The sequence below is a fragment of the Staurois parvus genome, unplaced genomic scaffold (assembly GCF_062004578.1).
Source record: "Staurois parvus isolate SC_StPar_1 unplaced genomic scaffold, SC_StPar_1.0 ptg000362l, whole genome shotgun sequence".
NCBI classification, from domain to species: Eukaryota; Metazoa; Chordata; class Amphibia; order Anura; family Ranidae; genus Staurois; species Staurois parvus.
Window position 1 is genome coordinate 10,558,302 of NW_028318158.1, and position 16,313 is coordinate 10,574,614.

The window sequence follows — 16,313 nt, forward strand, 5'->3', positions numbered from 1 at the left end:
AAAAAAAAAAAAAACTGCCTTTAATACTCATCATTTTAAACCTTTAAAATCACTTTCAGTTCTATTAATCATGGAGGCTCAGCAGATACCTAGGGCAGTTCACATGCAAATGAAGCCTGCTTAGGAACTCCCACTCTTCAGACATCTCACTGGGTCTAAAATGAGTAATGTAATAAAAACCTGTAAGGTTTTACATAAAGTGACAATAAACATCCATTTTTTTTTCTTTTAAAAAAACAAACATGTCTATACTTACCTGCTCTGTGCAATATAAATTTTTTTGGGTTCCTGCTGGTGCTTCTGGCTCCTCTCCCTCGAGCCGTACCCCCAGGGAAACTCTGGGGGCACCGCTGTGTGCTCATCCCCTAGCCACTGCTCTATGCGTCCCCCGCTCTCTCCTCATTGGCTCACTGACTGTGATTGACAACAGCGGGAGCCAATGGGCTCCCGCTGCTGTCTTAGCCAATGAGAAAGAAGAGTCCTCAGACAGCATGTCGAGAATGTCACTGGACCACAGGGTAAGGATTGGGGGCTGGGGGGGCCTCTGCACACAGAAGGTTTTTTAACCTTCATGCAAAAAACACATGAAGGTAAAAAACCTTGAGCCTTTACAACCACTTTAAATTTTCATTAACACGTTGATGTGGGGCAGCACAGTGGCTATATGATTAGCACTTCCGCCTGGCAGTACTAGGGTCGTTGGTTCGAATCCCAACCACGGCACCACCTGCCTGGAGTTTGCATGTTCTCCCTGTGTCTGCGTGGGTTTCCTCCGGGTACTCCGGTTTCCTCCCACACTCCAAAGACATGCTGGTAGGTTAATTGGCTCCTGTCTAAATTGGCCCTAATATGTGTATGTATGACTGTGAGTTAGGGACCTTAGATTGTGCACCCCTTGAGGGTTAGGGACTGATGTAAATGTACAATATATATATGTAAAGCACTGCGTAAATTGACGGCGCTATATAAGTACCTGAAATAAAATTTAAAAAAAATAAATAAATGTGGGGAAGGGGGAACCCTGGAAGGTAAAGTAGAAATGATTAGCCCTCAGCTTTGACATACGAAATACACCATAGACACATATTGCATAGTTCAACCCCAGCCCCTGCAACCTCCTAGTAGGAATTGATTGACAACCACAAATGCTGCAGATGGGCAAAGTGCTGGATCAATACAAGACACAGGTAGTACTTAGGGGGGAGCTGATCCTGGAAAGAATACTGGATAGGATGCATTAAGGTAAAAAAAACCCTTAAGACTTTAGAAGCACTAAAGGTGCTCTTAAATCACCGTAATTAAGGGTGATAATTTTTTCCACTCCAGTGGAGTCTAGAGTACTTATGTCTATTTATTGAGATGCCCCTGCAACTTGGTGAGAAGACCACCCAGAAGATTAGAGACAACATGTCATAACATAGATCTTCCATCAGAACCAAACAGCTTGACCTTCCTGTACCCAAACGTTTTTGGGAAGTAGGACAAAAGGACACTGATCCTGAATTTATGGTAAGCTGAGATGAAGAGGTGATCTCATTACTGCTTTGAAAAGGAAAGAAGTTTACTGGATTCCTGAAATGGATACTCTGTCATTGCATGGCCTCAACCATGATTTTGTTTGATATCTGTTTCTTAAAATGTCATATTACAGATCTTCCTCTGGATTAAGAGATACCTGATTAAGGTTCCATTCACACTAGTGCGATTTCAGATACGAATTTAGTTGCACGGAATCAACTACTATGGTGCAATTTAGTCTAGTAGAATATGCAAACCACATTCAAAATGCAACCAAAGTCACATCAAAGTTGCACTACATAATTGCACTGAAAATTGCGTCAGAATCACATCACAGTATTGTGAACTGAGCCTGAATCTGTATCAGTAGTCACACATGCAGCATAATGTTGGTACTTTGTATATATCTTGTATTGAATGAATACTTTGTGTCTCTTTTCATCATTTCTGAGTTCATGTATTATATAGTACATGATCGTATGGTGTGATTAGCCTGACAAAGGGTAGGGATGCTTGAAATGTTGCTGGGTTACATATTGTTTCGTATCGATTCATAAACATACTAATTTTGTTTTCTTGCATAATGATATTCATTTCATTTCATTTTGTTCCATTTATTCATTTTTGACTGGATTAAAATGTTTCCAGTGGATTCAAACTGAATTCAAATCTAAAACTTTGAATCGATCCAAATTCATTGGGGCCAATAGCTGGTTCTATTCTATTAAACTTTTGGAAGATGGTTATTACATGTTCTTGCATGGCAAGACCACTTACTGTTATCTCACATATATATTCTTATTATTATAGCCAAATTTACCACCCTAACGCTTCCCACAGTTTTTACACTACATAGACAGTAATATACCGAAACGTGCGGATTGTTCCGGATTGGTGTGCTATTACTTTGGAACATTTCGCCGAATGGTTCACGAAATTACGGCGTTTTTGTGGTGAAATTGGTCCCATAGGAATGAATGGCAGAATGTTCAAAACTAGAGTGGGAGCTGACAAAAGCTAGAGTGTGAGCTGAAAAATCAGGACATGATTTCTAAACTGCCATCACTCCCTCATTTTCAAGCCCACCTACACAAATCTTATATCAAAATGTTCAGCTATCCCTGCTGCCACTAACAATGTCCACGGCTAAGCCATAGTCCTGATAGTTTTCACAATATGACCATTTGTTTGCAACTCACGCCGCCCAGTGACATTCATCGAAACTCCACTCTAGCCACCTCAAATTTGAAGGGCAATTTTTAAACTGCAACTGTGCCTTCATTTTTAATATTTCAGAGACATACTATGCACCAAAATGTAGGTCTGGGTCTTGTGATTCTCACAATATAAAGCTCTTCAGTAGGATGTATAATTTGTAAACTACAATCGTTTGAAGGTGGCAACTGCCAGTGAAGTGAGCAAGTTGGAGCAGTTTGTTTTTAACCGCTCTTCTCTGCCCTTGCTGTAGAGTGAGTTGCCATAGGAACCCAGGTGTGTGAGCAGGCAGCAGAGTGACAAGCAACTCCACCCAGTTACTCCGCCCACTCCAGTTGTAGACTACTGGTGGAGGCAAGAACACTTCACACAATTTCCCCAGAAATTGTAGCTTTTCTAGTATTCTATTTTATTCTATTTTTTATTCTATTTCCTATTCTGTTCTTTTCTATTTTATTTTAATTTATTCTATTATGTTATTTTCTATTCTATTTTATTCTATTCTTTTACTTTCTATTTTATTCTGCTTTATTCACCACTTTTCGAAATTTGAAAGACAACTATATTCTATTTTAGTCTATTCTATTCTTTTATGCTCTATTCTATTCTGCTTTATTCTATACTTTTCGAAATTTGAAAGAGAGCTATTCTATTGTAGTCTATTCTTTTCTATTCTAATTTTTTTCTACTCTTTTTTAAATTTGAATTTCAGAAGATGGCTATATTCTAACACACACAGTCTTCGAAGGAAATCAGCAAGATTTAGCAATATATTTATATTTCAAATTTGTTTTTAAATTCAAAATCATAGATTGGTTTGTTCCTTCACAACAGCATGAGTCCCACTAATGAGTTCAAGCTGCTTCAATCCAATATGGGTGGCTCAGTGACAGTGGAAATGGCAGCTGGCTCAAAAGGTTTGTACGTGTACCTGGACTGGAAAAGCCAGACAAATGATCAGAGATGTATGCAGAAGTATTGTCCTGGACTTACTTTGAGACCCTCCAGCTCATTCTCTAGTTGTTTGGCATATTGCTCGCTTCGTTCGCGCAATTTTCTGTCCTTGGAGGCTTCAGCCGCTGCAGCTTCAGCCTGGGCTTCGATCTAGAAGAGAGAACATACATTCAGTTCAATCGAGAGGCATGGATAGGACACAGGAGGATCAGACGAGCCAGTCCATGCAAAATATAGGACCAGTGAAATAAAAGGACATGGTAAAACCAACCTTCCCTTTCGTCCTGCACAGTTGTACAGGCTTCTTTCCTGCATTGAAATTGCTTGCTCTGATTTCACTGCACACTGTGAGCTTCTTATAATTTGCATTAGAAGCTGAAACAAATAAAACAGACCCTGCCTCACTTCTTGACTGGAGGATGTCCAGCATTAACTAGCCTTTCCTCCCCAGCTATACTATTCCTGACCCACGCCTTTCATTTGATGTCTTTCAATTATAGTCTCAGCATCATGCGGACGTGGGTTGCCTGCATGCAAATACAATTTGCCTAGGAACACCAACTCTTCCAGATTGAGCTCCACCTATCAAGGTTTTTTGATATTTGCATAACTCCTCTCAAAATACAGCCCATTAACTGCAGCAGGACTGAAGAAGACGATAGGAGCCCTGAGGCAGATTGCTGTAATGTTTTCAGAAAGCTATGTACAGTACCCTACTAGCCCCTCCCACCAACCATGATCTGTCTGCAATGCATAGGGATGCACAGAGACTTAGTGATTATATTATTGGATCTAAAATAAGGTAGGTAATGGAAATGTTTTATTTCAGAATTTAATTAGCATGTTAATAAGGAGGGAAAGGAGGAACCAGGGAAGGCAAAATATAAACAGATTAAACTTCAGTTTTAAAGAGTAACTCCACTTCTGTTGAGAAAAAAACATTCCCCTCTGGGTGATCTATGTACATTGCAACTTCCAACCTTCTGTTATTCACAAGAAATAGCTGTTTGTCTGTGTTCGTGTGCAGAGTGAATCTGTATGGGAGTGGTTTTACAATCATCTATCAGATGCTGCACTTGCAGGCATTACTTTAGATGTGATTTCCATTTGGGAGTATCTCACCAAAAAAGACATTTTTGTTGCAGGGGAAGCAAAAAATCTGACATATCTTAGTACACACTTCTGGGAAAATCAGCGAGCCAATTACACAAGCAGGAAATTACATTTCTGAGGGGTGTTTTGTACACCATCTGTGTAAAAAACACCTCCAGGTAGCCATATTGCACTGCGTTTTACAGAAAAAAACAGCGCTGCAGATAGAAAAGGAAAGGTACAGTAATTTGTAATAACATTCAATTACAATATGACTTAAGTCGCAATTGTATGAGCTATATTATATTTTTTTATTTGCGAATTATTTTTCCCATGAAAGTGGAGTTACCCTTTAAACTATAACTAAAGGCAATCCTTTTTCTTTTTTTATTCAGTGGGAAACACAGAATAGTAAGGACAGAAAAGTAGTCCACTAACCTATTTTTCTGAGTATAGATCTATACTTAAAGAATGCTAAAATTCACTAAGTGTTGACCAACTAACCACTTCTACTGGATATATGTTCCAACCACAGAGTGGAAATAGGCTACAACCCCTCTCAGGTTTTTACTGTCATCATTGTACCTACCTGGGAGATTTCCGCTAACTTCCTGTAATGGTGACCATTGTCACTGGACAAACAGTGGGGGGAGATCCAAATTCTACAATTGTTTCTGATGGTGAAGTCTCAACCAGGGGTGTATGTCACAGGGAAACATTCCAGTAGCAGAACTGGGAGACAGTTGTCACCCATAACAGGAAATGCCTGGACAAAGACCTTTGTGGCAGGATCACCATTTTTATCTTTTAATAAAAGCAGATTTAAAATGGCTGAAACAACTTTTGGAATTACATTAACATTAAGGTTTATTTTTGATTTTAGTGAATGGGTTTATCTCGCTTTCAAAACACACTAATACTACAACTAATAATTAGAATAACAACCTACACCGTTCACCTGATTTGGATGTAAATACCCTCAAATTAAAGCTGACAGTCTGCAGTTAAAGCACATCTTGTTCGTTTCATTTCAAATCCATTGTGGTGGTGTATAGAGCCAAAAATGTTAGAATTGTGTCCATGTCCCAATATTTATGGACCTGACTGTAAACTTGACATGAACCGCTGAAAAACTACTGTATCAATTAGCTGTGAAACCTGAGCTTCAATTTGCACTGCACATGTGTGAATCAGCTCTAAGACAATCAGATTGGTTGTTATGGTCAACGACAACATCTCTTCATTTAGGCACATTTGCATTTGAGACCAGTTGTACCATGTCCTAATTTCCAGCATGCATCATCCAATACACTAACCTCCTTCTTGGCCCGTTCCATCTTCCGCAGTTCTTGTCGCAATGCCTCCACCTTTTGCGCCACACTCTCCATTTCCTCTTCCTTGTCTCGGAGCTGGCGGACAAACTTCTGCTTCTGAGACCGCAGTTCCGTCAATCTCTCACTCAGCTCCTTCATCTCCTGTACAGTCTGCTTCTGCTGACTCTGGGCTTCCTTCAGATCTTTGGTTTGGGACTTCAGCTTCTCACTGGACTCTGTCAGCTCCTAAACAAAAGTGAAAACATCAAAATGTCATGACAGGAAGATCATGAATCAGGCTAGATCACTTTGGTGCAGCTGCTCAGTGTATCAGAACACCCCCAAATGGGTGGGGATGTCTTGAGAGAAGTCCAACTATGTAATTATTAGATAATCGGTAGAACAGAAGAAAGCCATCACATTTTGGGGATTTCAGACAATCCTTCTTCAGGACTTAAAATTATTTGACTTAAATCAAGACAGTGCTCTACAAACTGCTGGTACTAGAACCTGATCACATACATACATTATTATAATCCTATTAGTCTAGCCAAATCCAGTATCTCAACCAAATTTACATAATATTAAAGCCCTGATAAAAGGGAATATGTCTGAACCACTGAAACGGTGAAGCTTTTTTTGTTCTGCTGAATCTTGGCCTTTCAATTGGTAATTGGAAACTCTTAAGGCGTCAGCATACCAAGACATTTTGGACAATTTCATGCTTCCAACTTTGTGGGAACAGTTTGGGGATGGCCCCTATCTGTTCCAACATGACTGCACACCAGTGCACAAACCTAGGTCTATAAAGACATGGATGAGCGACTTTAGGGTGGAGGAACTTGATTGGCCTGCACAGTACTGACCTCAACCTGACAGAACACCTTTGGGATGAATTAGAGCGGAGACTGCGAGCCAAGCCTTTTTCATCCAACATGCGCTCACAAATGCGCTTCTGGAAGAATGGTCAAACATTCCCATAGACACACTCCTAAACCTTGTGGACAGCCTTCCCAGAAGAGTTGAGACTGTTATAGCTGCAAAGGGTGGGCCAACTCAATACTGAACCCTATAGACTAAGACTGGGATGCCATTAAAGTTGATGTGCGTGTAAAGGCAGGAATGCCAATACTTTTGCCAAAATAGTGTATATCTCTAGACAAAACTTTTTTTTTTGGATGGGGTTGGGAAAGGGATAGGCTCTATGCCCTAGAAGAATTACCACTCAATCTGTTGGGGAAATTTAAATTTAAGAGTTGTCCTTAAAACATAAAGTGAGAAAAAAATCTTCCAATAGGGACACCCATTCCAGGGACATTTGTACAAGAGGATAACTTCCTTCACTTTGAGAGATATTCTCTCATTTCCTGTTGGGAGGGGAAGTGAAAGGGAATTTCCCCTATACATACACAATGCATTCCACAGCAGGCACAAAGCATATAAATTCACTTTGTGTTCACTAAAATTATGTGAAAAAAACAAAAGTCAATGTGAAAACTATTACTGATTCTGCTTCTTTCTTGCCTCTAACTGCCAGAACCCATGTAGAAATTTTGAAACTCAGTTCCAATTTACAGTCTTTCCTCCTCTTCACCATTTAGTAGCAGAGGTCTAAATCAGGATAAAAAAAAACTCCCATGATGCAGTGGTAGAACTGACCCCTGCACTAATCCTTATCAGCTCTATCTAAGTAAATTAAGAATTTTATGCAAGTTACATAGTTAGTCTGTCTGAAAAAAGACAAAGTCCATCAAGTTCAACCACAAGTTGACCTTTTTTTATTTTTTAGAACATGTTGAAATAAGCATTTCTGCCAGAAAATTCATTACAACCCCAACAATCATATTTTTGAAAGCAGAGGATCTGGGGGAATAAAATGGTAGCTGTTGCATTTTCTATGTCACAGGATATTTGCACAGTCAAGTAACAAAAGGCAAATTTTTAGGGAAAAAAATGAATGTTAGCTCGAAAGAGCAGGGCCCTCAATCCCCTCATGTTTTGCATTGTATTGGTATTGTTCTGTCACATGTTCTGTCCCCCTTTGTAATGTACAGCGCTGAGCGAACTATTGGCGCTTTATAAATACTGTATAATAATAATAATAATGTTACTGCACACAAACACAATATAATGCCTATTTTTTTTTAAATATAAAATATGATGTTGAATCAAGTAAATAGATACCAAACATGTAAAGATTTAAAATTGTGCACGCCCATAAAATGGCAACAAACTAAACTTTAAACTTAGACTTTAAAAGCCTTTTACGAGTTAAAAGTTTAAATTAAGGCCTTAGAATTATAGCTCTCACTCCCACATTTGCATTGATACCTCACATGTGTGGTGCAATCATTGCTAATCATGCGTGCTGGACCTACGTGCATGTTTGCATTTGCAAAGGGGTATTTTTACATTTTGTGATTATAATTTTTATTTATTTAAATTTATTTTTACACCTTTTACAATTTGTTTTCATTTAACTTTATTGCTATCACAAGGGACAAACAAACGTCCTTATGATCACTTTGGGCAGGTGACAGGTACTCTTTATGGAGACATCAGGGGTCAAATCGTGTTTGATCATTTGCTTCCCTGTCTGCACCCCCACCCCCTTTTCCACAAGTCAACACTTTGTAAAGCCAATATTTGCTGCCATTGCAGCTGAAAATCTCTTGAGGCATGCCTCTATTAGCTACTGGGATTTTCCCCATTCTTCGAAGGCAAAACTCCGGCTCCTTCAAGTTAAATGGGTTGTGTTGATGTACAACAACCTTCAAGTCATGCAACAGATTATCAATTGGATTAAGGTCTGGGCTTTAACCGAGTCCTTCCAAGACATTTCCTGTGTTTCCTTTTAAACCACTCCAGTGTAACCTTAGCAGTATGTTTATTGTCACTGACCTGCTGGAAGGTTTACCTCCATCCCAGTCTTAAATCTCTGGCAGACTGAGACAGGTTTTCTTCAAGAACTGCCCTGTATTTAGTGGCATCCTTCTTTACTTCAGTCCTGACCAGTTTTCCAGTCCCTGCCTGTTCTAAGGGTGATGGAAAGTGTTGGATTTGCCCCAAACACAGTGTTTCCCATGATCGACAAAAGTTCAATTTTAGTCTCATCTGGGTGGGGGGTAGACATGTGCGATTTGTTTCATTGTGATTCGTTTCTCAGACAAAAATTTCAAAAGTTTTTTAAATCGTTTCTCAAAAAATTTCCAAAATTTTTCAAAAATGTCATATTCGGAGTCTCATTTGTATTCCGAATTTCTGAATGGACATAGAAACAAACGGCAACGAATGCAAAAAAAATGTTATAACGAAAATAATGAATGCATTTGTTTTATTCAGATGACGTCATATGATGCCACAGTCATTCAAGCCCAAGGAGAAATAAATTAAATTTTCAAATTTGTTTGCTAACATAACAAATGATCTGAATTAAGGGGCGGGTGGGCGGCTGCTGCATCCTTAACAACCATGACTCATTTGCTGTCAGCCAGATTCCCCACTGAAAGCAGAATGTACATGCCAAATGCCACACCACGCCAAAATTAAATATAAATGGCGTGGGGTCCCCCCCAAAATCCATACAAGACCATTAGGTTGGTGGGGGTTGGGAGAGCAAGCGCCCCTTCCCCTGAACTATACCAAGCCATGTGCCCTCAACATGCTCCCCCCCCTCCCCCAAAGCACCTTGTCCCCATGTTGATGAGGACATGGGCCTCTTCCCCACAACCCTAGCCCAGTGGTTGTGGGGGTGACTTGCGGAATCTGGGCCCTATCCTATGTGAATGAGTATGGGTACCTAGTACCCATGCTCATTCTCTGAAAAAAATGTCAAAAGTAAATAAAAAAACACAAAGGCAGTTTTTGACAAGCCCTTTAAATAAAAATATGTCCCCCAATGTTAATTCAGTGTCAATCATAAATGAATGCTGACCTACGTGACTACATTAATCTGCGCTTAAACAACTGCTACAGATTGTCTAATCTTGCATGTGGCATTCTGTGCCAACGTTTCTGACAGTATGTCAGTGTGATATGTCACGGGAAGTAATGTGAAGATGTGCATTGCAATAAAAGTGCTGAAACTGAATTTTTGTGTGGACATCCCTTCATTCTGAATATTAAGGCCTCTGGCCAGTCATGAGCGGGCCTCTAGCCAGGAATATGACGATATGGTGGAGAGTATAACCCAACAACAGCCGAGTGGTTGTCCTGTCCAAAAAGAAGTGGGGCTGGGATTTTACAATTTGCCGCCAGCATCTGCTCAATCCTAGCCCCCTCTTACATACATACATACATACATTTCAGAGAAACCGTAAAGTAAAGCAAGCCTTTATATCATTCAGACACAGTAGGTACTCACCTTGTTGAGCTCCTCCTTCTCCTGTTTCAGGACTTTCACTTGCTTCTCAAACACTTTAAGTTGTTTCGAGAAATCCTCCAAGTCCTGTCTTGATCCTCCGCTTTTCTCCAGCTGCTGGTTAAGCTGTCCAGCTCCTGGAAGGCAAAAATAGGCTTCTTCACTAATAACGAAAAAGACACAAGGCCTTAAAGTGAACCTGTTAAGCATTTTGAAAGTCATTTAAACACTTGCTTCATTAGTCCACAATAGTAAAGAACCTTTCTCAAGGGAAATCCGTGACTCGTTGCCTTACGAACTCGCTGGTCATAAACATGCAGAGCCTTACTACTTAAAGTGAACCCATCCGGGTAATAAATTCCAGTTGGACTAATAAACAAATGGTTCCCATCGAGGAAGGACCTTTACTACTGTGGACCAATAAATCAAGTCATTTATTAGAACTGCATGCAAGTACTGCTCGGAAGAACATTCAACCACGTACAGCTGCAAGATATTCCAGCCTGTCATTGATTTTGACAGGCTGTTGTAGGATTACACTGCACCTGTGCCTCCCAGGCCCCCAAACATGCCTGTTTTTTATGTTGTATGAGCCAAATCACCCCTAGGCAGTAGCTGTGCTTTCACTAAATGCATCTTGTACTATACGCTCTGCATCTTTTTATTTTTCTATATATATTCTCAAAATAAAATAAATATTGGAATTACCAATAATAAATGTTACTAACCCAGACTTATATTATATAAGTTCAGTACTTTCATAAATCACACCCTGAGTTCATGGAAACCAGTAATGGTAGCAACTGTTCTGTGCCCATTCCCCTTCTCTGTTCGTTTCCTGAACAAAAATAATTTCAAAATTATGTTTAAAAAAAATGTATTTTAATCCAGCAGTTCACACATTGTGCCTGCTCTGGAAAATGTACTAGATGCAAGAATACAAAACCAGTTTGTTCAAGATCTTAAAATGTATCTAATCCCAAAAAGAAAAGGGGATATATTGCAGTTTACTAGACCTTTGATGTGATTACTGCATACGTTTTTATTTCTGGCTTTTCTTTCCTTTATTTTTACCTGGTCATCCTGGAAGTAACATACTTCCTCTCCTAGGGTGACAACGCTCAGTTACTGTGCTGTATCTATGGAGCAGCATTGTCACTCAAGGCCAGGGAAGTGTGCTACTGCCAGGATCGTCAGGTAAAAGTAAAGGAAAGAAAATGATCACCTCCCCTTCCCTATAACATAAGGGAAAGACTTTCTGTAGCCTAAAGAGATAACAAGGTAGCCATCATCACAGGAAGGTATCAGCTCATAAGTTTTCAGGCAAGATCAACACTTTTTTGTTCTTTTTTTGCACTTATATACCAGAACATTTCTAATTGTAGCAAATAAGAGAAGCTAATTGTTGAGGTTTTTGGAGTATAAATTCACCTTTGGAACATGTTACATGTTTCACCTGGATTTAGGGTGGAACATGTAACATGTTCCAGCTTCTGCAGCCTTCCCCCCCCAATCCCCACCTCTCACTGTGACAGTGAGTGGGGGATCCTTTCCCCCCAGCCAGCTGAGTTTGAAAACAACTGTTACCATGTGGGCCACACATCTGCATTTGAATCATTCATTTACATTTTCCTATGAATGAAGGCCTACAAGTACCATCAGCCATTGTGGCTGACAGCTTGCAGTTCTAAATGAACTTCAAGGGCGCTGGTGAGCACTCTCATAGTCCACTAATCTCCCTGCAATTCAGTAACTGTCTGCCCATACTGGAGGTATGGGCAGGCAGAGTACAGAGAGTCTGCAGCAGCCCGAGATTACTCCTGCAATCTGCTGATGGTGGGTGCAATCTGCTGCAGACCCCTTAGAAGAAAAAAAATAAAAAATAAAAAATGCACATTTTTTTTACCTGTAAAATAATGTACATTTATTTTATTTTTTTTTCAAAAGGCGAATTTATCCTTTAAATAAAAGCAAGAAAATGAAAGATATATGTATATGTTGTAGGCACTAAATTAGAAGAATGTGGATTGGAGTGTGGATTCATTTACATTTTCCTATGAATGAAGGCCTACAAGTAGCATCAGCCATTGTGGCTGACAGCTTGCAGTTCTAAATGAACTTCAAGGGCACTGGTGAGCACTCTCGTAGTCCACTAATCTTGCTGCAATTCAGTAACTGTCTGCCCATACTGGAGGTATGGGCAGACAGAATACAGAGAGTCTGCAGGAGCCCGAGATTACTCCCGCAATCTGCTGATCGTGGGTGCAATGAGCTGCAGGCTCCTTAGAAAAAAAAAATAATAAATGCACATTTTTTTTAGCTGAAAAATAATGTACATTTATTTTATTTTATTTTTTTTTCAAAAGGCGAATTTATCCTTTAAATAAAAGCAAGAAAATGAAAGATATATGTATATGTTGTAGGCACTAAATCAGAAGAACATGGATTGGAGCTTTAAATAATTCCAGCGAGTCCACAAAAATGAAAATGCATCTGGCATTTGGATTATTTTCAGCCATCATGGAATATTTCTTGTCAAGAGTCAGGTTTACTGCAATTGTACCGGTAGCGGGCTGTTATCGTTTTTTTACACTACATAACTTGTGGGTGTCTGGTGTTTAGACTGACACATTCCAGACAGGATCTGCAGCTTGCAGAGGAGGAAGGGCATGCAGGTGTGTGTGTTTATATACAAGATTAGGTGCTAAAATTAGGACCATATGGCTCTCCTATCCAGGGATAACAAAAGTAAAACAATCGTCCCTTGAAAACAGGATAAAACTGAGCCTTTTCCCCGTTTGTTTTGGTCAGGAAAAGGCAATTCCTTTGTAAAATGTAAATCAGAGATTGGCCTGGTATTCAGAGCTCCCCCTTCCTAACATTCTGGGATTCAGCGATGCCTTTGGCTATTTCTATTTGGGTATCAGGTCCGATATCTCATAACTTGCACATGTTCCCCTCCTTTACAGCTTTTTCCTGCAGCCAGGACCGGTGAATGAAAGGCTAATGAAAAGGTTTCATTTTCATGCCCTTCGCCAATAAGTTTCAGCTATTTTCAAGTTTATTAAAAAAAAGTTGTCATGCTACCATGCAATATGGAAATAAAAAACACAGTAAAAGGAGTTTTGGGGGAAAACAGCTAAACAACTATGCACAAATCAAAAAGAACAATGCCACAGTTGCGCTCAGGAGACCAGTCATAGGAAAAACAATGCCACTGATGGCCTACACTTTTAAAAATGCTTGTTTCCTGGCTGCCATGATGAACCTTAATTTAAACCTAAACTCCAGGAAAAAAAACCTCCATCTAAATATATTCTCCAATAAACACAAAGGATTTAAATCCACTTTGTATGCACTGATTTCTTTTCAAACCCAGTTATTACCTTGTATAAGTACTGGTGACATCATCACTGTGCTGTGCATAGTCTGCACAGAGAGAAGAGCTATGGGAGGAGGCCAGCAGCTCCACCCACTACAGGCTGGCTGCAGGAAACTACAGGAGGGGGCGGAGACAAGACCAGTCATCCTGCTCAAGGAGACAGAACAGCAGTGTCCGGTCTTTATTACAGGAAGCTCCTGCACAAAGGTAAAGTGTTACACTAGATTACTGCACAGATCTGGAAGAACACTCAAAGGGCACCAAGACTCAAGAAAGAATACACGTGCCTCCTCTATTTAGACAGTATTTGGTTATCCTAAAGTTCACCTTAAAAGCTGAAAACTGGCTCAAACAAAAATTACATAAACACAAGTGTCAGGCGTATTCTTGAGTCTTGGGGGTTGAAGTGATACTAAAGGCTTTTTTTTTTAAATAAAAAAAAGAAATTACACATACTTGCTCTGTGCAAAAACACTGTACAGAAAGGTTGCTTTCCTCTTTTTCTGGCAGTCCCCACCACTGCTGTTTTCTAAGAAGGCAGCACCAGTATATGTGTACTCCGGAGCCAGGTTGTGTGTGTCCAAAGACATACACAGTCCTGGTAAGCCACGCCCCCGCTCCCACCTCAGAGGAGTTTGATTGACAGCAGCAGGAGCTTATGGCTCTGCTGCTCAGTTTATCCCGTGAAAGCAGGAAGTAAATAAAGCAGTCAAGACAGTGCTAGAATGGTGACAGGTGTCAGGTAAGTGTTTGGGGGGGGGGGGACTAGTACAGGTGGGGGGGCGTGTTTTATCTCAATGCCAATAATGTATTAAGGTAAAAAAAAATTGACTTTAGTATTACTTTAAAGTAGTATTTTTTTTAAAAAAACTTTTTGGCTAAAGTGGAGAGGGATTAGAACACCTGTCAGGTTTTGTTGCTGTTTGTGCCCCCATTAGGGAGATTCACCCTCTCTATTTGTCCTGTTTATCGTTATCATCAAAAGAAAAAGAAAATCCCAAACTTTAGGTTGACATGAGAACAGTAAAAGATTAGAAATATTCCAATGGGGTCACTAGCTCTGGTGACACCCTGCCATTCCCTCACTTTCTGTTTTGGCTATAGGACAGGATAGAAGGGAAATTTCCCCTATGGGACACAGATGGCAAACAAAACAAACAAAAATGACTATGGTCATAACCCTCCCTTACTCTATCTAAACTGAAAAAAAAAGTTTTGCCTTTAGTTCTACTTTAAGACAATAATAATTTTATCTATCCATCTATCTATCCATCCATCCATCCATCCATCCATCCATCCATCCATCTATCCATCTATCTATCTATCTATCTATCTATCTATCTATCTATCTATCTATCTATCTATCTATCTATCTATCTATCTATCTATCTATGTTGTACTTTGCAAGGGAATTTTAGTAAATGTAGTGAAGCTCTGCTGACTTCCATCATCCAGGTTTTCTTGCAGGTTGGCTTGGGTTGCTTTAATGCCCCGTACACACGATAAGAAAATTGTCCGAAACATTTTGTGGAACCACTGATCGAATGATTTTCTCTTCGTTGATGAGCAGGATGTTTTAACCGATAACGATATTGCGAACGAAAAAATCTGATTGAACAACAGTGAAAAGTGTTGTCGTTTTGCATACAAACAACCAATTTTCTATGCGGTGGTATGACGGTCGTACAAAAAAATCTATCAAGCGCTATCACGCATGAGCGGCAACAGAAGATGACCCGGATGTTTATGTCCATGGAATCTTCGTAAACATGAACGGAAAATCCAAATGTTTAAAAGTATATTGGCCTAATGAGATAATGAAACCAGAATTATTTTTATGTATCACTATTTATGTATATAGATAATGTAATAAACTATATTATACTCATTGCTGGTAATTGTTGTGTATATCAATCGTTCTGGCCGGAAGGGCGTGGCTACAAGGTCACACGCACACTGCATCACTTCCACTTGTACGGAAGACGTCAATACTACGTATTGCCCGACAAACTATTTTTTTAGATTGGTTAATGTGGGCCACGATTTCAACCAATGAACAAATGCCTCTCGGCCATTTTTCTAATCGTGTATTCCCACCTTTAGGCAGCCTATTCAAATGAATGGGCTTTCAACACACGGAAAAAAAAAGAAAGTTGCATTTCTTCCGTTGCAGCACACCACAACACATGGTAGTGTACTGTGCATTAGAGCATGCTGCATTGCAATGCCCATAAGAATGAATGGCACATCCTCACACCAATGTACATAACCCACGTTCACATGCATTGTGATAACGCACACCTCCCCACACCGCAGCAGTGTGAATGAGCCCTCAGGGTTTACATCAACAAGCAATCTGTAGTAAGTAGACTTGTGGGTAAAGCAGACCTGCTCTCTCGATCTTAACAACCTCTTGTTTCCTCCCTGGAGACAGTGCAGCGTGCCATAGACAGGGTTTGGCCCGCCACTCTGGTCTGCT

At 39.9% G+C, this 16,313-nt stretch overlaps 1 protein-coding gene across 5 annotated transcripts in view; it reads right to left on the reverse strand.

Moving 5' to 3' along the window:
- The window catches only part of CDC42BPA (CDC42 binding protein kinase alpha), a 364,329-nt gene that overhangs the window by 88,162 nt on the left and 259,854 nt on the right, over positions 1-16,313 (reverse strand). For all 5 annotated transcript variants that reach the window (XM_089685105.1, XM_089685106.1, XM_089685108.1 and 2 more), the window contains exons 12-14: positions 10,456-10,589; positions 6,096-6,338; positions 3,727-3,837 (exon numbers count right to left, since the gene is read on the reverse strand). In XM_089685105.1, the coding sequence (XP_089541231.1) occupies positions 3,727-3,837; positions 6,096-6,338; positions 10,456-10,589 (488 nt within the window). The remainder of the gene's footprint in view (positions 1-3,726; positions 3,838-6,095; positions 6,339-10,455; positions 10,590-16,313) is intronic.